Source organism: Tympanuchus pallidicinctus, unplaced genomic scaffold (genome assembly GCF_026119805.1).
Source record: "Tympanuchus pallidicinctus isolate F22 unplaced genomic scaffold, pur_lepc_1.0 scaffold23, whole genome shotgun sequence".
Taxonomy (NCBI): domain Eukaryota; kingdom Metazoa; phylum Chordata; class Aves; order Galliformes; family Phasianidae; genus Tympanuchus; species Tympanuchus pallidicinctus.
In genome coordinates this window covers 10,801,786-10,825,700 of record NW_026294740.1, presented here as the reverse complement: position 1 = coordinate 10,825,700, position 23,915 = coordinate 10,801,786, and the positions used below count along the sequence as shown (strand labels likewise).

The following is a 23,915-nucleotide window of genomic DNA, read 5'->3' as shown; positions in this document are numbered from 1 at the left end:
CCTTACAGCAGCTGAATGGAAGAACAGCATTTCAGTGCACAGAAATAAGAGGAGTACCAGCACAGAACAGGCAAGGGTGGACCACAGACACTTAGAGCCTAGTGAGACCCAGAAGGATAAATGACATGGGCTTAGCAATTGAGAACCAGACAAAGCAGCCTGGATATCCCTCAACTGGAGGGGCTTTATTTAGTTTTTAACAGAATTGAAAAGATTAACTTACCGTAGTCAGAAATAGTGCAGGCATGAGCAAATGAAAGCAGCATGTCCAGCATTGACACAATGTCAGACAGCTTGTACAGACAATGAATGTGTTCATAGATCTCGTTCAGTAGCTTACACACTATCCTTAAGAAAAAAAAAATTAACAGTTAATTATGTTCATTCTGCATACATCAGGATGGGAGATTACTTCATAAAACACCATCACCTCTACCAAATGCAGGAGAATATCTGAGCTTCTTTGAAGTATATTAAGATCTTACACAGTGATCTCAGATCGACTATTGCCATCAGATACAAGGCACAGCTCAAACACCAAAAGCATGTTACAAAACCTTCACACACAGAATTAACTGAAAACATAGCTGTGGAGTCAAATGTGTTTCAGTAACATCCTCAGGGTGCCTCTTAAATCCTCTTAGTCCTTCACGTAGTAAAAACGAAACATCAAACAAACAAACAAAAACACACACTAAACCACACATGGTTTCTAAAAAGAAAAAAAGAAATTTCCAAAAATTCATTACACACCTAGCAGGTCTTCTGACCCAGCAGATTAACACAACACGCAGCAGGGTCAAAAATACATAGTCAGCTCTGCTGTCAGCTCAAAGGATAACGATCCCACACTGCAAAATTAATACATCCCCTGTATCGTTTTGTGTAGATAAGTCATGTGTGAAGAAATACTAAAGACAAGGACTTCTGTTATTAATAAACCTCCACGTCCTTTTCATGACGTTTAATGCAACACACACGTTGTGTTGCTGCTTTTCTCTCAGGTAATGCATTTGATCACCGACATCACTTATGACACTGCTCAGTGCTCACCATGGGTTACTGCCAAAAGAAACCATAATTCATCACAAAGGTGGCTTTAAAAAAAAACAAACGTGAATAGTTTGAGTAGGACAAAATAAATGCAGTTAGCAGAAATATTTAATAGTTTTAGACGGTCTTACAAGTAGGTCATGTGATATATTTCTCTCAGGGATTCCTGGCATCTTTCATTCATTTTTATTAAATCTGCTGAAGTGAAACTATACATGTTCCTCGTTTTAGTGACCTATGGGAAGTTCAAACCAACAGTAAGAACTTGCCACAACCAGAAGCCAGAGGAGTTTCTAGAAAGCTATCTGGGAAAAACAGGGAAAAAAAAAAGGAAAAATGTGGGAAAAAAAAGGAAAAATATCACTTCATTTTTTCCTAAACAGACTTTCATGACAAATCCTTACAAAAGACTGCAGTTATCCACAAGATACACAGCTTTACAATTACAAGCAATGTAGTCACATGCAGTTGCATGAGAAATGGGGCGGCTGTACCAACTACACCTTCATTTACTTCTAGGTATGTTCACTGAAAATATTTTAAGTGCTGTTTAAACTGCTGTATAATATGCTTTGTTACTGTATTATACATTTTACATACATTACTCCTACAAAAATTCATTAACAAAATGCAACTAGTCCAGATACCTTTGTAAATTCTGACGGAAGTTGGCCGTTGGGTAACGCTGAACAATCAGCATTCAACTGGATAAAAAATCCACGCACAGAACTGAAACTTGTTTTCAGTGGCAGGTTGTACTTCTCAGCAAGTTGTGTTATCATACCTACATACACAAATAACTATTTGACCCAAATCAACTATACTGACAAACATTTACCTGTACAAACTGTGGAAATGATTCGCACAGGTTGAACGCGTCAGATAAAGAAAGGAGGAAAAGAGTTTTAAATACAGGGATCACACTATAATTGCTCATCCTCATTTAAATGAAATTGAACTTTTATCTACAAATGGAGAACCTGAACATTAGTACCATAAGCACTTCAGTTACACATCGGTGATGAACAGCTTATACTAACAGTGAAGATGTTTCCCACATCAAAAGGTCATGTAGCATAGGATTACACGACCTCTGTATGCCCGATGGACTTGGAACTTCAAGACAATGAAAGTCTCCATTTGGAAATACCTGCTATGTCATCCACAATTTCAGTGTATGTTCTACGAGCTATGTCAAGGAACTCATTGATGTTTGGCTTAACAGCATAGCATTTTTGGGTCCTCATACTCAGACATCCTTTTGCGTATCTCGTATCGTCATTAATCACAGTCGTAATCTTCTCAAGTATAATTCCAAACCTGCAATATTAGTAGTGCCACATATTAGCCACATGATATTTTATGATTGTAATCTGTATTGTTATCCTGAAATTACAAATAACCGAAGCAAATTCTCTATCTTTGAAACAAGCATTAAATTTCATACACATTTTCACCTCAAAACATAGCACAAATAAGTCTGATAAAAAATACCGTCTGATAGTCTTTGGGAGATATAGATACCCAAATGTACATAAGTAACAGTTTACTTTTGCATTAGTTTCCTAAGACACTACTGCTACTGCCTTCTTACAATCATTTCTAACAGAGTACAGTTTGTTCATCAGTTAATAGCTGTTCATAGCCGTTCTTCTGCTTTGGTTTTTCCAGCATTTGTTTACTAGTTGAAAATCAGAATTTTAACACAAAAGTCAAGCTTTTAGCCAAAACAATAGTTGTGCTTGCTGCTACAAATAAGCAAAGATTCACAATAATTATTGTAATACCTTCTATCTTCAAGAGCATTGTAATAGGCCTTTAGCAGGGACGTGTTACAGCTTCTCAAAGCAGCCTGTTAAGAAAGTAAAATGTGAACACACACAGTTAACTATTTTCACAGCGCTTTTAAAGGACCAGAAGGTCTTAAATCCATCAAAGCTTATCAGTGGTTGCTTAAGCAGCCTGCAGAACCTGAGTGGGAATTTCAGTTCAATATTTGTTAGATAACGTAAGAATCCAGTTCTTAGGAATACTGGCTCACATAATTGTTTTTCATTTGGCAGAAAGTTAGAACAGACTCTGCTGGCAGTACTGCGCTCTGTGAGATCAGTGGTAAATCTCATGAGATGCGCCAAGTAGGAAGGACTAACTGCTTTTACTTCACACCCAAAAAATGACAGACATATCTTACTTTCAGAGGCTCCACAAGCTCCAGGGTATGCTTCAGATAGATTATATTAGTTATTTTTGATTCAGCAGTTTTAACCTGTTGAGGAATTTTTACAAATACAGGAAGTGTTTGAATGCTTATTTAAGGAAAGTATGTAACTAGCAGAATTCACACTGCGACTCTAAAGGTTTGTACTGATAACTTCTAGTGAAAACTGCTGAAATACTTCATAAGCTCACGCTGACAGCTTGGTGTGCAACTGCATAAAAATGTTTACAGAAATTGTATTGCCAGCTGCAGTCAGCTGCCCAGCAGTAAGTGGCCCTTTTCTTATGGCTGCACAGATAACGATCAGCTCTGAGAATAACTGCTAAAACAAGCTGTGGAAACTTCCTTTAGTCTTCTACGTTATCAGTACAGACTTTTTCAAAGCCACTACACAACATATCACAATTAAGGTGCTCAGTCCTTTCCATAAACACTGTTAAACAGCGCCCAATCTAATCTGTTCTGACAGTCCTTCGGCATACGTACACATAATGTTAAAGTCAATAAATAAAAGGCAGTAAATGCTAAACGCTCTGTTTGCTCTTCAAAAGTTTTAGACCACATTCTGTAACTTATTTTGTATCCCTGTCCCACTACATTTCTAATAAAGAATTTTGCTGTTGCCATTAGCGTATATAATACACACTGCACTGCATGCTCTTGTAATTCCAGATGAGAGAAATAAAGGATATGATAATCCTGATATCTTACAAAAGGAAGCAGAAAAAAGTACATGCACAGTGCATCTGTGTGTTGGTAAACATATATATATATATATATATATATATATATATATATATATACATACACATACATGAAAATTACTCTCATACCCTCTGGGATAATACGTGTGCACATGATTTTCACATGCATACAGACACAATATAACGTGAGTAACAGCAGTTACTGTGAAAATTAGTATCATTATTTCCTTCATGGAAATGCACACTTGCTGATTTCCCTACTGTTACCATCAAATAGTATGTGAAAGAGCCTCTGAAGATGGATCAAAAGAGACATCTAAGATAAAAAGCCATGAATTCTTACGTGTTTCACTCTACCAACATGAGAAGGTAGTGCTCTGAAAAAGAAGAAAAGGATCTCTCTCCTTACATGAGAGGAACTTTAGAAATTGATAAACACACTGTTTGGTTCCAAACTAAATCCAGTGTCAATTTTTAAACACGAATGCATAAGTAAGGCCTCCAGTGAAATGTCTTCTCATGCATTCATAACACAAACTGTAACCTTGTGGTGGAGGGCATCTATTGCTTTATCTCATAGGTGAACACCTGGAGTGGTCTTAATGGTCTTTTCCAACCCAAATGATTCTTCGATTCTTACCATCTATGCAAAGTTGTTTTCTCTAAAAGAAGAAGAGGATTAAAGCAATACTAAATATGCTAACAGAGGAGTGATAATCTTCAGAAAACATGGAGTGCAGGTCCCACGATGGAATCAACCATCAAAAGGAGATGCACAGAAGTTTATGAAGAGCTGATATTTCATAATGAAACATTCCTTTTCTAACACAGTGCTTGCAGGAGCTTTACTAGAACTAGTGTTATTAGTGTAGCTCTATACTTGATGCACGTCATGGTCAAAGGAAGAAAATGAATGCCTATAACCATGATGGCTAACCATTTTGGATAATGGTAGTTCTTTTAGGATTCAACATTCATGGAGAAAGTGCAAACCTATCTTTTGAAACATCTCACACTAAGTTCCCATGCCATATACACAAAGATGCAGAGAAACAGCTGGCTTTTTTTTTTTTTTTGTACTAGAGATTTAAGTGCCACAGATTTAAGTGCTATGGCAGCAGATCAGCCCTAGATTAATTTTATTTCCTGGGAAATTACCAACGCCACATCACACACTGACAAAAGGGAACAAAGCTCTCCAATACGCTGACTCACTATGCCTTCCATTCAAAGGCTAACAAAAAAGTATCAGTCAAACTGAGAACTGGAGGCAGGCAGGATTTTAAGACACCATTCAGAATTGAGGTCTCCTCTTTCTCACATATATACACATGCCTGAGCATTTAAGGTTCTTTGCACATTGGCACAGTCGGTGCCAAGGGGACCCCCCCCTCACATAGTACCACTCACACAATGTAACCAAGCACCTTGTGTTCTGTCAGCTGGCTGCTGCTCAGAGGACAACACTCACCTTCCCAATGAAAAAGTTGCACTTAGCTCGTGCTATCCCTGTACCTTGGAAACTAATTCCTATTTCTGCCTCTGGAGCTTTACGCAATTTAGTAAACAGATGAAGATATATCTGTATCTTTGCATTATAAACACAGCAAAGCCAAGTCCAAGTGCTTCTTAAGAAGCTTTTCCAAAGGTATTTCTTAGGCTATGAAGAGTAATTTCCATTAAGTAATATTACATGTAAACTACGAGATATTTTAATTTCATGTAAGGAAGATGCACAATTTTCGTCAGGCTACCAAAAACCGTATTAACCTCTAAAAGTTACATTACAGATATATGAAAACTCCTTACATCCTATCATTATGGTCTAGAGGGAGGTATCTCCACCTATACCAGGTGGGTTGGAACTAGATGATCATAAAGGTCCCTTCCAACCCAAACCATGCTGATTCTATGATTATCAAGGGTATGCCTCTGTGAGAAGGAATCTGGGCAGAGATGAGGAAATCAAACTCTTCTGAAGTTCAAATTGCTTCCATTATGGTGACATACTACAGCAAACCCAAATAGCATTCACCTTTAAGAATCTTATCCTGTCGTAAAACACGATGTACTCACAATCTGTGATAACATTAGTCCATGAATCTGTAAGTGCAGCCTTTGCTTATAGATTTTTAGATATAGACACATATTTTATGTTTTGCCTGTAATGTGCAGATAACTCATTATGCTTAAGTGTGTTTCGGAACATACTGTATCTTGCTTCGGAATTTGTACCAGAATTGAAAGCAGTTGTTCTGTATCCAGGAATTTGGAGATAACTGTAAAACAAAAGTAACCAGCTCAGAAATGTAACAAATTTCAAGGAAATCATATTAACAACCTGCACTTCTTTCATTTTTTAATGTACACAATTATTTATTAATATTTATGCTAATCCATTTGTTTTTATCCTAGCTTCCTATTTACCAGAAAAAAACACAACGAAAGACAGAAAGATCTGCTAGGTTATTTAGGCACAATACTTACTGTATCCAAGACACAGTGATTATCGTACAGGGGGACATTTATCACTTCAGTAATGTTTTTGTTCCTAGAGCAACTTCCAAAGTATATATGAGCTAGAGAACAACTACAAGTAAGAACAGTCTAACTGTCAAAGGAAGAATAGAAATAAAAATAGAGGAAAAGAAAACCTCAAATGTGCAAGACTGCCAATAATTCCTCCTCCGTGTTTCTATTGTGATAAGGATTAAGCTCACACAATACGCCTTCAGGCGGCCTAACTCGTACTCTCTGGGACTGTATTATTTTCATATTTGTCTGGACCATTACGTTTTAGGAGGCAAAGGAAAAGAAAACAAAAACATAAACAAGGCCTTAATTTGTTTTTAACAAATAAACCACTTCCAAAACTGTATCAAGCCGCAAGAGCTAACCTCCAATTACATGAGAAAGCTACTGGCTTACTGACTTTTATCTACTTTGTAAGTTCACTTTTTTTGCAAAATATACTTAAAAAAAAAAGTCACAGTATCACAATAAAGCTGGCTTCAAAAGTTATGAATGGCCGCTACAGAAATGTCTGCTGACGATCGTAAGAAAATACTTTTCAAACACACTGAATCAGACTGCACAGTCACAAACTAGAAAAAAGAGCTTAAAAAGGAGTAGCATATTAAGTATCAAACAATAAATTACTACCTGCTTGAAGACCGAAAAACAGCTCCTCATCCTGGAGAAATTCCTGAACGCAATCCAGTCTTGTTTTAATTGTTTCAGCATCAACAAGTGGCTCCAGGATATTGGATCTGAGTCTTCGACTTCCCCCTGGAGTTTTAGTGTAATTTAGGACACCAAAAAGTGTGTGTCCATTCCTGTTAGAACAAAACATACAAGAAGAATGCATTCATAAAAATAATGATGGAAAACAGCAAACGACATTTCCAGGAAAAGCATCCAGCAAATTCAAGGCATGCTTTCAGAGTACTCAGCACCTTCCTACCTGCCATGTGTATTTTATGAACTACAGCAGTTTACCAAGTCAGATGCAGTTTTATATAGTATTAGCCACCATTTTATCATTTATCAAAACTTAGAAACACCCTTGCATTCAGAACATGCTCATCTTTTTAGGATTACTCCATTGCTACTGCAGTTCACACTTTTCCTCTCAACTGAGCTATCTGAATTAGCACACAAGCCATGCAAAAGGACAAATATTATTATCTGAAATCAAATGCAAATTGGGTAATTTTCAGTAAAACACACTTATGAGAAAAACTTGATTTAGGTGCTGCAATCTTAACGCCCTTACCGAGAATCCCTGTTATTTGTTACCAGTTCCAGATTTTGGGCTGACGATGAATCTATCATAGCTGTTTTCTCACTCCCCTGGAAATGGACCTTGAGTGACTTTGGAGCATAAATGGAGTTCTGAATAAACTCGACATATTTCAGCAAAGCTGCAGCAGCTGCAAGACAGTAGTACCTTGGAAAGAAATAATCTTTAATGAATGTTGAATAGTGCTACTTAGTTACCAAAAATCAAGTGGTATACCAAAGAAATCACATTTAACATCTGACACTTGCTGCTTGACAGCTACTGGGATTGAGAGCACTGAAAAAGCAGTATTTTTAACAAATGCACAAACATCTAAGAATCACAGGACTGCAGGGGTTGGAAAGAACCTCAAGAGATCATTGAGTCCAACCCCCTGCTAAAATAAAGCAGGTGCCCTACAATAAGTCACCTCCATAAAAGGGGACTCCACTGCCTAGAAAACCTCTTCCACCGCTCTGTCCCCCTTAGCATAAAGAAGTTCTCCTGCATGTTAGTACAGAAATTCTTATGCTCAAGTTCTAGGCCACTACTCCTTGTCCTATCACTATGCACCACCACCAAGAGCCTGGCTTCATCCATTTGCTTCCCACCTCTCTTTAGAAATTTATAAACATCTATCAGATCCTCCCCCCTCAGTTTTCTTTTCTCCAGGCTGAACAGACACAGGTTACTCGGCCTTTCTTCACATGGGAGATTGCTCCAGGCCCTGCTTCACCTTTGTGGCCTCCCCTGGGCTCGTTTTAAGAGATCCTTGTCTTTTTGAACTGGGGAGGAAGCCTGGAACTAAAAGTATTCTAAACGTGGCCTCATCAGGGCAGAGTAGAGGGTGAGGATCGCTTCCTTCAACCTGCTGGCCACACTCCTTTTAATGCACCCCAGGATACAAGCATACAATGTGTACAGTATGATCACTGAAATCAAGTGGTTGTGAATATCTGGGTCTCTGTACCCCTGATGTCCCACATCATGTACCTCGTGCGTGTTTCTGTGGTTACATGTGACTTAAGTGAAGACTCTGCACAACGTACACAGAAAACTGCTGGTACAAGGAAATCTTTCGCAGAGGTCAAACTGGAAGGCATTCATAGCTTTTAAATTGCCTATTTAAGAAGAGAGTGAAAAGAGGGAAGTGGAAAGTTCTAAAAACCCACTGAAATCTTTAAGTTTCTGGGTACCTCAGAAATACCTGAAGGCAAAATAAGCAGTTATGTTAAGAACTTCTTAACTTCTGAAAAAATGCAACAAGCCACTGGCTTTTGTACTGAGCATGTATGAAGCTGTTAAAAACTTATCTGGACACGGTATGGTTTTTCCTTATCGACATACTTTGATTGAATCTCCATGAAAACAGTGCTGAATTCAGACGCACACAATTGCTCTATATACTCCAAACCCTTTGATTCATTGAAGTATTTCCTTTGGACAGTTGTAAACGTCACATTCTGGGAAGACAGAGGAAAAAAGCAAATAATTTGAAGTCACATAATTTTTTCATCAGACAGACTTCTCTATTTTTGCTAGGATCTTTGCTCCCAAGAAAGTCCACCAACTGGCTAGAGCACGACTTCAATGAGCCAAGCTCAAAATTGTCTGCTTTAATTAGCTCATATATTTGTCTCCGTAATTTTCCGCACCAGAACGAGTCATGTTGGAGCTGCAATGGGATCCCCTGCACCACAGTAAAAACAAAGGGCCAGAAATCACAGAAAACACACAAGATCTGACTGCATTTAAAGCTTCAGAAGTTGTAGAAGACTTAACAATCATACAGATGCAATTAACAAGAGCTCTAAAATGCAGAATAAAATTTAAGAGCTTACTTTGAAATGTTCTGTTATTAAAGCAAACAATTTTGTTGTGTTCCCTGCTTCACAAGAAGTGTTTGGCATTATTATTTCCAGAGGTGTTAAAATTTTCAGTTTAGTAATAACCTGAAAAAGAAAAAAAAATCTCGAGTAATTCAATACAAATCCATATCTAAAAGAGCTGTACACTATGACGTATCAGGAATAAAGAATTATGGAATTCTTATATTTTAAAATCACAGTTTATCTTGTAAATAATGACCATACTTTATGCTTATACACTGGTGAGCTAAATAGATCTGCAGCTATATAGATACAAATACACAAAACTATTTTAAAAAAATAGAAGTTATCTTTTATTTAAGCAGTTATTTAAATACAAAAACACGTTTGTGTCCGAAGCTCAGCGTCCCTCACAACCTGGGACACCACGGTTCTGTGAGTACTTGGCAGTGTGAGAAAACAAACGCCTTGTTCAATGTTCAATCCGTGGTCTTCACTTTTCCCTCACAAACTTTCAAGTGAGCCCTCATGGGTCACATCACCATCTGAATGCCTAACCTCTCTCACACCTGCACTCTCAAACCACAGCCACTTTGAATCCTACTACCCTGCATGACAGAAGTATTCACATCTGCCAGGTTCCATAAGCTCTTGTGCCTGTTGAGACCAAGATAAGCCTTAAATTAACTAATGGTAAAAATAAAAAATTAGATAAAAAATAAAATGCAAAAGAAGAAAACCCACAAACACCTGACAATATTAGAAATTTTAGTAAATAGATTCAGCAGTCGTTTATATTCCTAGTCGTATCTACTTACCATACTAACAAAATCTAGTTTTTCTTAGTCTGAATATTGTAAATACACTGCAAGCTACACTGCTTCCTAGCACACATAGCCACAACAAAACTGTTAAGAAAGCAGTTTTATTAATATTAGAACTGCATCAACCAGATAGATTCCTTTCCTGATCTTAAAATATGCAGCAATGGTGGACAGAACACTTTACTGTCAGCTGAATACATTTTGTTTGGCAATAACTGAGAATATTCACACAACTACACAAATCTCAAGATACAGTCTGCCTAAAACAAATAAAAGTCACCCTTGTGAAGTGCCACTCTCAAAGATGTTTTGCCTAATGAAAAATACTTGCAAATTCTCCTACCATGCATTCCCTCTAATGCTCTGCAGTGCAAGGCATCTGAGTTTCACACAGTTCAAACGCACCATTCTTTGCAGAAACGCGTTTTCTGTTTTGCAAAGCATTCTTTCCTCCTCCCCTGAAATCTGAGGCACAGCACAGGAAATAGCAGCTCCTTCAACAAATACTTCAAATTTTCTAGAGATTCTTACTTCCCCTTTTTAGATTTTTTTCCTAGAAACTGAATCTTCCATTCCTGATTACTCAAGCAAGCAATCCACTGCACCCAGCTGTCAGCTATGCAGCAGTTCACTATGCAACAATACCTTGGCATAAGTCGTATTGTCTGCAAACTGGGACAGTATCACCTCAGGATTCTTTAAGTCAATGCTGGCCATTCCTACTTCCCCTCTGGCAAGGCCTCTTCCTTCTACCACAGCTACAATAACTGATGCAGCAGTATGAGCAGAGGCTGTAGATGACGACGTAACTGTAGAACAGTTGCACATATTCAGTTATAACCCACTTCTTTATATTCACAAAATCATACTTTGACATTCCAAGCTTGGACAAGCTGTGACAGAACGAGCAAACTGAGGATTGTGAAGGTGTTTTTTTGTTCAGTTATTACTGTAGTGTAATTGACTGGTGCCAAAGTTCAACACATTCCTTGTTCCTCCCAAACCTCCTCGTATGGTACTGAACTTTGAAGAGCACTGATTTTAGAAACTAATAATGCACCTCTCTCTATCTTTCTAGCACTACTGTTTTCAGTGCCTAAAACCTAGACACAGCAAGGCAATAAGGAGGACAGGTGGAGATGAGTTTTCATCTGCAGTCAGAACTGGGGGATAAGCAGTCAGCTCACTTTGTCTGACCCTCACAATTCTGCCCTGATTTTCTTAGGGCATCTGTCGTACTGATCCGCAACGATACGCCTCAGGCAGCACTTACTGAGCCCCCATATAAAGCATTACGCTGTATTACCTGGAAGCACTATTAATTGTTAGATCACTGCACTTCCCACAGAAGAGATTAATTAACCAGGGTGAGACCTTTTTCTCTGAACTTTTTAACCAATGAAACACCAAAATTATGGATATAGTGCTTCCTTTGGCATCTCTGCTAGTTTTGGTGTTACATTCTTCAAATCTTTCTGAAGAAGCTACTAACAACACTTTGTTCCAAAATTTGCAGCCCCAGATTGTGAGTATAGGCTATTCAAATGAGAAGACAAACACTGCAGAAATAAGGCAGACATACATATCTGTATGTGAATTTCTGTTGAGAACAAATGCAGAGAACGATTACCTATTAATTTCACTGAAGTAGCCAATAAGAAACTGAAATAAATTTTTAATGCTACAATGCAACTTGCTGACCAATACTAAAACAATCACCACTCCAGAAATAGAGTCACTTCATGATCTCAAGCTTCTTAACCTTCACACACGAGTCAAACTAAACCTTACAGCAGCTGAGTTGAACAGGTTCTTCAGTATTGGATTTTGACAGCATATACAACCTGAAATACCAAAATCTCTTTTCGTTTCATGTAATTATTTGTATTCTTTTCCAGCACTACTTTCCTCAAAAGGGAATCAGGTCTCAAATAAGACTGGAATACAAATGTTCTCAGAACAGTTCTGTCAAGAAGGCATAATACACCAAACTTGCCATTTCCTTTTGGATACACTCAATATGCATCCCCAAAACCAAAACTAACCCCACCAGGAATCTCAAAAAGCAACCAGAATTAAATAAAAACATTTATCCAGAAAGAGAGAATTCGATCTCCAGCTAACTGCTACCTAAGCATTAAGAAAACACAGTCTTTGATACTGCACACAGCTGAGTCTGAACTTTCATTTACTCTATGTTTGATGGATGCCAGCAATGACATTCACATATTGACACGACATTCATCTAAGACCTGCTTTGAAAACCTGATTGTTACTCTGATTGATCTACCCAGGACAGTCCATGATTCCCCCCCTTATCAGTAGCTGATTACCTTTTTTTTTTTTTAAACAGCAACTAAGAGGTGGTGATGATAATAATGATTTTAACTTAGGTTACAGTCGTTAGACAATTTTGATTTTGATGATGGTTACTTGTATAGTTTGCTACACACACAAAAATAAAATTTAAAAAGATGCAATGATCAACCAATGTTGTTCATAATATGGTATGCTGGATATGCTGTCTTCAATACAAACGAAACTGACCAAAGTTCCACATACAACTCAGCAAGTGTAAATAACCATACAGACACATGGAAACAAACACACGTACACTTGTAGACTAAAAGGAGATGAAAAATATGGTTTTAATTGCTAGGACATGTAGAGGTTAGAAAAATCCTGTCCATGGGTTTCCAAGTTATAGACACCCCAATTCCTAGAGTAGTCAAAAAGAAAACAGGGGATCGCAACAGCTGTAAGAAATGACAAACTTCATATTAGCTCACTTTCTGCAATCAAAGAATTCAATTCAGTTTCAGGTAGAGAGTCAATTCGTAGTCTTATCAGGATTTTTTTTTTAATTGAAATACGGATGTTTTTAAGAATCAATCTTTAAGTAACTAGTTTAGAGAATTACCATTAAATAACATTAGGATCACTGAAAACAGAACTGACAGAGCTTAACTCAGACTGAAAAGATGGACTTTGAATATTACTACTTTAGCACTACCAGAAAACGCAAAATGACACAAGACAACATTAACCTGTAAGATGGCTTTGCTGGTAAGCAGCAGTGCAAAACTTCACCCAGTGAGCACTGTGTGTTGTTTAAGGATCAACTCACCTACACCTTTGAAAACAACAACGTAAAACGCATAAGAAACTCACAAGAAATTCTAATTACTTTATGATACATGATTGTCTCGCTGCAATTTATTGGAGGGAGAGGAGGTTCTTTTAATATCTGTATATCCACCACAAGACTAAGAAACAACGGTTCATACGCTGGTCCAACCAGTTTGTCACAAATCCTAATCAGGGAGACGGGAAGGGAAGGAGGGCGATAGAAAAGATAGGAAAGAAGCAAGAATTGCGTGAGGGAGGACGGTCACCAGCAGGATCCAGCAGCATCCCGCTGCACGGCGTTTGAAGGTCCAAGGCAGGAGCAGCAGTGGGGAGCAGCAAGCAGGCAGCAGGAGGCAGACGCGGAGCCATGCGGGAGGAAGCAGCAGCGCTCAGGCAGCAGCCCAGGAGAGCTCGGCAGCATGCAGGCATCACTTCGTGAGGAGCCCGTTAGTCAGAAATCCTTGCTCTTCTTCATGAGGAATCTGTTGCCAGAAAACCTATCCTCATGGTTTTCGATTCCCCTTTTATCCTAATTGTTCTCCTGCCCATGTGACAAGGATGGGTCTTGAGCAAGAGTCATTGAGCGCCCCTGAGATGGAGATTTGTCATCCTGAGATAAGTCACACAGAGGAGCACTTCACAGCCATTTAGCTGCAGCTCATCTCTCTCTCCTTGCCCCTGGCCTTGTCCATCTGTGTCCCCCAGACAAAGGATTTCACAATCCTTGCCCAGGACTTGCCTGAACTTGAACAAGTCCATCTGCGTCCCCAGCAAACTTTGAGACACTGATGTTAACTGAATAATATCTTACAATGATGTACAATGCTTTATAAGCCTAAAAAGAAACCATGTGAACAGCGTTTCTTATCAAAGGCAGGAGCACTGTTAGGTCACAGCTTGAACTGCTGTTTAGGCACCTGGTGAAGCGGTGTGACCAGAAGGCTGGAGCCACTCCGGGCTCACATAAGGGCCAGCCACTGAAGAGACAGCCTCCCTTGGATCTAGGCTGCTTAGGTATAAAAACAACTATGATTTATCTTTCATTATCACACTATAAGCACGTGAAAAAATAAAGTACGTTTAATGAAATGTTAGAGATATATATTGAACCATTTCCCTTAAGCACCGTCAATTTACCTGAATATCCAGGAACAGGGGTATGGCTTCTGCCAATAGATCTACTGGTAGAAAAGGGTATTTTTCCCACAGAAGTGTTACTGAGGCCTCGTGCAGAACAACCACTTGTGAAATTCACTGCACTCCCATTTTCTGCACAGGAACTTTTGTCCCCAAGATATGATTCTGAAGGGAAAGGGAAGGAAAAAAGAGTCAGTTTCTGTTTTGAAAGCAGCACATACACATCTTAGAAAACCTTGTATTTTGTACTAGAAGTAGAGATGTCCCACCAATCCACCCCCAATATCCTTCTCTACAGCAGTACCGGCCTGAAATAACAATGAGTTTGTTTCGAAAACCAGCCTGTATTGACAGTTACTTTCCATAATGACTTTACTTGCAGTAAATCTCCAGTTAATTTGCTGGACTGAAACAATATAACTGAAATAATTTTACTACGCATAATTTTTATGCTATGAGTTCCAGATCTATGAAAAAATGCTATAACAGACAGCTCCACCTTGCATTTTCCCATTGGCTTTAAAATACATAGCTGAAACTACATACTTATGCTTATGAAAATTTCAAAGTTTGAAAAGGTCACAATAGTATTTTTTTTTAACATGCACATTCCCTTTTAGAAAACAGCAGCAAAAGTGCAAAGAACTGTGCTCAAAAATACCCTCCACATGAACATGATCTCCCTTTGATTTTATGAGGTTCAACCCTCAGAAATGACACAGTAATCTGAAACGCGTTTGTTATGTTATCTCTTATTTTCTCTACAGATATACTGTAAGATTTACCTTTTTTTTTTAAATGTGGCAAAATGCTTTTTTCCTCAGATCACTCTTAAATTCAGTAAATTAGTAATTTCTTTAGTAATTAGTATTTTGCTAATCTAATAATTGAGATACTAACTTTAGTATCTCAAGTGCTCTCAAGATGAGTAAAAACATGAAATCCTTAACACAGCCTGGATAACTGCTTTTCAAAGACCAGAGGAACCAAACCATCAGCATCTTTTATTTTAACAATAAAAACTCAACAATTAAGTTACGCTTTGCTCAGGTTGGTATTGCAAGCTTTCCTTTGTCTTGGATTCAAGACTGACCGCGTACCTCTTAGCGAAGCACACACACACCTTTCATCGCAATTTACACCTGAATACACACACACCTTGCATCGCAATTTACACCTAACAGGAACGCGCGTACTTCACAAGACATTTCAACAAGCGTCCCATTGTTACTGCTATAGTAGTTTCACTGAAGAGGAAAAACAAACAAAGAAACCAACCAACCAACCCCAGCCACTGTTTCCAGTCTGCCAATTCAAGGCCGGCAGTACTGCGCTGATCGCAGCGCCCTGCCAGCACCGCGCGGACGGAGCGCGGGGCCGGGACTGCGAGCAGAGCCAGCTGGAGCTGCTACAGCGCTGCGGGGCTTTTCAGATCAGCCAAGTGACTTCACGCGCCAATTATCCACAACGTCAGGCAAAAGCAGCATTTATTTTAAGAAACCCGAGGAACGCCGTCATTTTGACGAGCCGAACCAAAACAAACAGACGGCTGGCATGAAGAGACGGCGCTCCGCCTCCGCCCGCCGACCAGACTGCGGTACCGCAGCTCGGCAAGCCGAGGGCAGCAGGAGCGGCACCGACCCGAACGCAGACGGCCACGCCGCTCCCTACCTCCTCTTCCGGAGCGCGGCGGCTCCTTCCTGCCGGCAGCCCTGAAGGGAGCGAGCCCCGCCCCGCCGCCGGACGAGCCGCCCGTGCTGTCCTCAGTGCTGCGCGGCGTCTGCAGCAGGCCCAGCGTGTAGCGCCCGCCCAACCCTGACAGAGAGGAGGAGCAGCGGCCCGTGTAGGACTCTGAGGCGGCCGAGGCGACCGCTCGCCCGCACGCTTCCATCTTACTACTGCCGTTCGACATCGCGACCTCAGCCACGCAAAGCGACCCGCTGCCGCTACGGCTGAAAATGGCGCTGACCTCAGCGCGGCCGCGCATGCGCACAATTCTCACCTGGCCCCAGCCGCCGCCCGGAGGTTTCCCGCCGAGGCGGCGGCGCCGTTCGCGTGTGGCGCCGAGATGACGGCGGGCTGCTGTGCCTCCTAGGACAACGGGAGGGCACCAAGGCGTCATTTGTCCAACGTGCTTCTTCAGCTGACTTGACAACCAGAGGCTGTTTTTAGCAGGAATTCTGAGGCGGCATGACCTGCAGAGCTAACAGAAACCGTTAATTAAAAACACACACAGCAGGTCTTGCATCCAGACGTTGCTTTAAGTTCAAGAGCACACAGGTCGGTTTGGGTGCCAGCAGGTGCTACCGCCATGGAAGCTTTCATTTAAACAAAACATCATCACGGCGCTTCTAATTCACTTACCTAAAACCACACCGAGCAGAGGACGCGGCCGTCACGCTGCAGGCAGGCTGCTCAGCCCCCATGCGGCAATTGGCAGCAGCTGTCAGCGCCGCTCCACTGCCCCGCGGCCCAGCGCAGAGGGGCGAGCGCCTCAGCACCGAGCCTCCACCAGGCACTGTTCTGAGAACGCGGGTGTCTGAAACTTGAGCTTCACTGCAATGGATGGAGAACTCCAATTCCACAGCTGCTGTTGCCTTAACTAAGTCCTGTGCTGAACTTGAGACACTGAAGATGGCGTTTGTCACACCTCTTCAGACACAAATCTAAGCGCACAGACAGAAAAGCAGAAACAAAAGCTGCATCTTCCCAATGACCCCCATTTCTTACGTCCATAAATCATAATGCAGACTTTGTCTAACCAGGCTGTCACAGACAGGACACCTTTAGAACTGCACAGATAAAGAAGTACAAACTTCTGAAAGCCTTTAATAAAGGACCAGTAACTGAAGACTATGAGGTTAATTATTGCAACATAGCAAGTACATAAACTCAGGGGAAAAAAAGAGAAACACTGAAAAGAAACACAGACGGACTTACAACAACGCACTCTGCACCAAAATCTCATATTGAAGTGTTTTAATATATGCACATGGGCCAACTAATTTTTTTCCACAGTACATTGAAAAGAATTGATTTCGTTTGCATGACAAAAAACAGTGATGATTTTTTGTATATATACACAATATCTATAATAAGTTAAGAGGTAAAGAACGGAAGAAAAAATTTAAGAAGTGTTTCGTTTGGACACACATTCATTCATTTTCAGCCCGCAATCTGTATAACGTGGTCTTTATCAACTACAGCTGACTTAAAAAAAAATAAGGTGACCAGACCTCCTTCTGACAAGTTTCAATAACATGAACAGGATTTCAGCCTGCTGTGTTCTATTCTCTCGTGTACCGTCACCCACATTTTAATTCCCAGAATGTCTCACAGTCTATAGTAAACTAGAAATTCTGAACCGTATTCTGTTACGTTTACATAACACAGAAAAAGCAGCAAATGCCTACGTCCTGGGGAGTGCAGCTCTGAATAAAGAAGCAGCACTTACAAAGGCAACCCGGATGTGAGGTTATTTCTTCTTAATTTTTAACTTTCTATGTATTTTTTACAAATAAATAAAACCTAATCAGTGCTCTCATTCCCCCATACTCAACAAAAAGTCAGCCTTAATTCCAAACCTTGAAAAAACAAATTCCAGGCTTTGACCAAATAATTCACCAGGAAACTGAGCCATTAGAAGGGAACCACTATGATTATTCTTTTTTAAATCATCCAAAAGCCTCCAGAGAAATACAGGTTCAAAAAAAACAAAAAATCCCAAACACAGTATTTGAGCCTTCAGTCTCTGAATTTCCCAAGAAGTTGCTGCACCTTATTCTCCTTATTCTCTACTAGGATGAATAGGTTGGATAAAACTAAGCCGCTGGTGATCAGAAGTGTTGAAACAGTTTTAGACCTTCTTTAAGCATACATACAGCAATTACCAAATAACTTCTTCCCCCTCTCAACCACATTTTACTGTGAAATTCAGTTTCAGGCAGTGTGCGGGAGGATGTGAAGAAACATGCAATTTTAGGGCTTCTGTCAAGACAAAAGGATTTCATCTTTCAGATGAGTGTTTTCCACGGCTAATTTAACTCTCAACTACAGCATAATGAAGTGCTGGCAATTTTTGTCTTAAAAGCTGCAAAGCCAGAATTCCAGTCCAGCAATAAATTCACAGTCAGCACTATATTCAGCTGCAAGTCGCTTTCCTATGAAGAATTTCTCTATAATGATTAACATCAGCAATTTTCAGTGCAGATACACTCAAGGTATGCTCCGTTTCAATTATCAGGGGAATTTCGTCAAAAGGAACTTTTGCAGTAGTAGGAGTACATTCCTGTCTTTAATAGAATCATATTTTTTGTCGCTTTTACTGCTAACAATTACTATGAAAAGAAATTGCTTGCATCTGAGTATATAGAAGTGAAAACAGCCAGAATCACACAGACAAGCGTTTGGCATTAAGTGCATGGCTTAAGTTGGGTGGTTCTTCTTCCTGTATTCTTCTGAAGTGCTGTGCGTGAGACACCATCAGAACACGCTTGCATAAAGACAGGTGCTACCACGGCTGACACTGCAGGAATAGAAAAAATTAAGCTAGTCACACTACTGCTGCAACTTGGTTATTAAAAAAAAAAAAGCCTATATCTTTAGATACAGATTAGAAATGTTTCTACATCTCTTATGTACAACCAAAGAACATATTACACTCAGAATACTACAACAAGCCAGTTACAATACAGTTCACAAAGTGACAAAGCCCACTGTAAAGCTACTGCTTTACTGTAGTAATGTAAACACATCTCAAAGAAGAATATTAAGAATATTCCAAGCTTCAAAGATGACTTCCAATCAGTAAAAGCAAACCAAGAGGGTCTATCAATTTGCTGTCTCCATGAGATTCAGCTCACAAGCTCAGGCTGTACATTTATTCTTCGAAGGACATCTTCTGGCATACAGAAGACAGGATTGACAGCCTTAATTTGTTCTTCCCCAAGTAAGGATAGTCCAGCAATTCCAAACAAAGTGTGAAATGGATCCACCTGGAAGACAGAAAGACAGTGTTCATTTCCAGAAGAACAATCAGTTTCCACTGGTATGGAAGCTTCTGTTTGTTACCAAGAGAAATACAACCGGTGTAGCTCAAGATAACACTGCAACTGCAAGAACTTCCATTTGTGCTTTTGAGCTTGTGTAAGCCCACAGGCAAGGCAACTCCCACAGCATGAACTTACAGCATATAATCCACTCAGAAAAGCATTCATCTCCACTTCCATACAGTGTCATGAGACAACAGAAGCAATTACAGAAATAACATTAGTAGGCTAACGTGATCATCCACAAGTATATCACTTCCCCATTTGGCTCTTCAGCAACAGTATGCTGCTGCTTAATGGTCTCTGAATAAAGAGCTGTACTGTACAACCTTACGAGGAGAGCAACAGCCTACTGTTAAAACGAGAGGTAAAAACAAAAGAACAAGAAAAGAAACAGAAGAGATCACTGCTTATTTTATATCAAATTCTTTTTTACTGGTACACTTTACAAATTTCCCCTGAAAGCCTGTATCATCACATATCTGCAGCAGACTGTTTAAATTCTTACGGCACGTACATCCCGTCACTGAACTTAGTCATGCATTCTACAAAATCCTACCCAAAATTACCTGGTGCAGCATACATCCTGTTTGTATTACTGGAATTTCTAAGTCTTTTCACAGAGGTTCTACACTGCAGTAAACTGAACTGGATCATCACGTTATAGCCACATACATGAAATCCAACGACTAGATCACAGCCTGAATGGTTACAAGTACACTGCCATAACCAGCCTTGTCCTTAGGTGTTAGAGCCACCATTTTCCAACCTTTCACAAATAAGCGGCCACGTGTTTAAGGGTATTTGCACCAAGATCACATAATATATTTATTTGACCAGAACCCTGAACAGTATCAATTATTTATGCTTCAAACCATAGAGAATACAACAACTAGACTGTAACTGCTCTCTCAGTCAAGGGGAAAATTAATACCACCAGCCTCTTCATAACACTGTCAGAAAAGCTTCCTCCTCATTTACACCAAGGCCGTGAGAGGATTTATGCAGTGGTGGGCAACGGTTCTGAGCATTTACTCAAGAATTATTCAGACCAGACAAAAGCACCAAGAGATTTTAAGACTATTTAACTTGTGATAACCTCGAAATGCCTGCAAATTATTGAACTGTCAGTTTTTTCACCTCTATCTTCCATGCAGTCTTATGAGAAGCAGTATGGTTTGCATTATGGGGACGGAATCCCACACTGAAGTCAGCTGCTATAGTGCACATGCAACACTGCACGTGCTTCCTATGTGAGCCTTCAAAGCAATGGTACCTTGCTTCTTCCAAGCTGCAGATGCTGCAGTTTGCAGAACACCAGTATCTGGATCATGTCTTACATGCAAACATGAAACATACTTTCCAAGTTGAGAATTTCTATTACGCAAGCTTGACATAACTGAAGGTTATTTACCATATCTCCTGGTCTGTCAGCAAATCCTCCAGTCTCCTCGTCCTGGCAAGCCAAAATAAAGCAGCGCAGTTTCTCTCTGTCAATCCAATGTAACCTACCAATCATCTTCAGAGATGCCAGAACCCACCATGAATAACATACATCAGGTAACTGGCAAATAGAGAAACAGAGTATTATTTGATTTCATCGTTAACATAACATCACGAATCTGTGGTTCTGTGAACTCCCAGCTGCGCGGCCGTAACATCGCTGCATGGAAACAGCGCTTCTCTGGGGCACAGGAAGCAAGCTTCTGGGTGCAGTTCCCTTACAGACAGCCTTTCGGGATTTGCAAGAAGCAAGACCACAAGAATGTTGTTTTGAAACAACCTGCATCTCATGTCAGACAGGCTAAAAACCCGCATCACCTTTGCCACGAGCAAAGACAAGTTTCATATTAAAATAAAAAGAAAACAAGCTTTTTTTTTTTTAAATATATTTTTGAATATTGATTAGTTGTCAAGTTGCCAGTGGGGATTATTGTAAGTTACACAATTTCTTACTGTAACATATAACACTATTATGCACAAGACGCAGATCAAATGAAACAGTATTTGTACAAATTCTACAGAAGGGATGATCATTCCCACTGTCAGAAAATATTCAAGGCCTGATTTAATAGGACACTGGTTGAATTGGCCAGCAAGACATATTTCAGTACACATACTTTCCTGAACTGAGGCATGAAACCATGAATAGCCAAGAACTGCAAGGTAAGTGCTTGCAACAAAATGAAGAATAAAAATGAAGGCCTGAATCTCTTGAGTTTACTAAGCATTTCATCGAAGTAACACTGTATTCCAAAAAAAATACTCTACATTAAGCTTTGAACAGAATAAGCCATCTAATACCTTCTCTGGACGCCCATTGAGACCTCCAGAAGGCAGCTGACGTTCACAAAGCCACCATCCCAGCAAGTCAACATTTACTTGATGCAACTGGTCTGTAATAGCCAGAAATCCTGTGCAACAATAGATCTAAAATTACAGACATAAATGTTTTGTGTATTTAAAAACTAAACAGAGACTAAATACAGGAAGATCTCGAAGAACACAGTCCTGCAAACAGGATATAAAATAAGCACACTTCACCTTTTAGCTAATTTCATTTTTTCCTTACAGGCAGATATTAATCACAGTTGATTTTGGTTAAAGAGCTCCAGTAATTATAAAACTTCTTACTGATATAAGATTTCTTTATATATATATATATATATATACATACATATGTTTACTGATATAAGATAGACTATGATTTCCAAAAAGATGAAAAGGCAGAGCAATGCTTTATTTTGAAGCTAGAGCACCCAAACTGCTTCCACAGGCCAGACATCGCCTTTCTGACAGCTCTGCGGCCAGCCTATGCTCACACCTATTTGCAGAAGCACAGAATGGCACATGTTGGAAGGCTCCTCAAGGGCCAAGCTCCAGCCCCCTGCCACAGGCCACCAACCAACCCTCTCTTTCTCTCAGGCTTATGGAGGGCAAACTGCAGACCGAATGAATTCTCTGACAACAGGGTTACTAGCAATCATAAGTGTTGCAGGCAATCCTAAGTACAAGCATGGCCTCAGCAGGCTTACTTTTTAAGTGCCATGTAGTTTTAATCCCTGCCTATTTTACCTCAAAAATAAGACATGCAGTGCGACAGCAAACTACCAACACACTTCAGGCAGTCACTGAAAAGGGAACCAGACACAAACTGAAAAACAAACAAACAAAAAAAAAACCAAAACAAAAACAACAAAAAAAAAAACCACACCACCCTACAACAAGAAACAACTTCAGCTGAAGCCTATTTATAACCAGCCCTTCCTGAGCAGAAAAAACACCCCCAAACAGACAACCTCCTGGAACACCACATTCAGCGTTCAGACAATGCTGCTCGAGATGTAACCCACAAGGATAAGGGGAGAGAGTGGGAGCTGGGGAAACCACCCCCCCTGTTCTCAACGCAGGAACTGACACTACTTCCATGTACATAAGCAAAAGCTGGCTATGGTTCTGCTCACTGTAGTTATGCAAAATAAACAGGTCATTAAAACCGTTCACCAAGGTTGGTACCTACTGGTAAATTTAAGTTCGGAGCAACAATCCCCTACATGCAAAGAAAATAGACAGGAAGTTATTTTTCCCACGTAATTTTTCTCTTGAAAGAAGAGATTCCCTTCCTGATAAAGCCCTGGAATTCCTTCAGTGACACCACTCCACCTTCTTCTCAACTAAATTTTACTGATCATTTTTATCAATTGCCATCAGCACTCTTCAGTACCTGTAACAAAACACTGTAGAGGTTCCTATGCAAGAATCACCACTTCTTATAATTTACCCTGCTCAAATAATTAATTCTTGCAATTTGACAGATTAAAAGATTTAGTTGTCACTTATTTTTCCGTTCCTCTGATAAATATCAAACATACACAATTCATTTGCACGTTTCATTAGAATTTGTGGTAACCACTGCAACACATCACAAAGGATTTTTTTTTCCCCAATTAAGTTTTTCTTCTCCAATGTCTACATTAACACCAATTCCAAATTGTCTTTAAAACCTCACACCAACTACTGGCACCACTATTTGGATGTCACTCAGCCCACACTGGTAATCTGAAATACAGTCCTACAAATTGCTCCCTTGGTTTTTTTTCTTTCCTAGATTGTAGCCTCCCGAGTTCCTAACCAGCTTCCCAGATGTATCCACTAATTGCCCTGTAACTACAAGACTGGAAGCTGTCATTTT

The 23,915-nt window shown here is 39.8% G+C and overlaps 2 protein-coding genes across 10 annotated transcripts in view; both read right to left on the bottom strand.

Annotated features, from left to right (window-relative positions):
- The window catches only part of LOC128082957 (mutS protein homolog 4-like), a 42,304-nt gene that overhangs the window by 8,240 nt on the left and 10,149 nt on the right, over positions 1 to 23,915 (bottom strand). For 3 of the 9 annotated variants that reach the window (XM_052687677.1, XM_052687673.1, XM_052687680.1), the window contains exons 2-14: positions 14,676 to 14,840; positions 11,055 to 11,218; positions 9,598 to 9,708; positions 9,104 to 9,219; positions 7,751 to 7,924; positions 7,138 to 7,310; positions 6,187 to 6,254; positions 3,245 to 3,319; positions 2,841 to 2,905; positions 2,204 to 2,373; positions 1,701 to 1,837; positions 1,185 to 1,288; positions 224 to 348 (exon numbers count right to left, since the gene is read on the bottom strand). In XM_052687677.1, coding sequence (XP_052543637.1) covers positions 224 to 348; positions 1,185 to 1,288; positions 1,701 to 1,837; positions 2,204 to 2,373; positions 2,841 to 2,905; positions 3,245 to 3,319; positions 6,187 to 6,254; positions 7,138 to 7,310; positions 7,751 to 7,924; positions 9,104 to 9,219; positions 9,598 to 9,708; positions 11,055 to 11,126 — 1,390 coding nt within the window. In that variant the 5' untranslated portion in view covers positions 11,127 to 11,218; positions 14,676 to 14,840. The other 6 variants (XM_052687678.1, XM_052687675.1, XM_052687681.1 and 3 more) reach the window with 4 other exon arrangements.
- The window catches only part of LOC128082960 (geranylgeranyl transferase type-2 subunit beta-like), a 25,826-nt gene continuing 19,550 nt past the window's right edge, over positions 17,640 to 23,915 (bottom strand). Inside the window, exons 5-7 of the mRNA XM_052687689.1 lie at positions 22,028 to 22,153; positions 21,138 to 21,287; positions 17,640 to 19,669 (exon numbers count right to left, since the gene is read on the bottom strand). Coding sequence (XP_052543649.1) covers positions 19,529 to 19,669; positions 21,138 to 21,287; positions 22,028 to 22,153 — 417 coding nt within the window. The 3' untranslated portion in view covers positions 17,640 to 19,528. The remainder of the gene's footprint in view (positions 19,670 to 21,137; positions 21,288 to 22,027; positions 22,154 to 23,915) is intronic.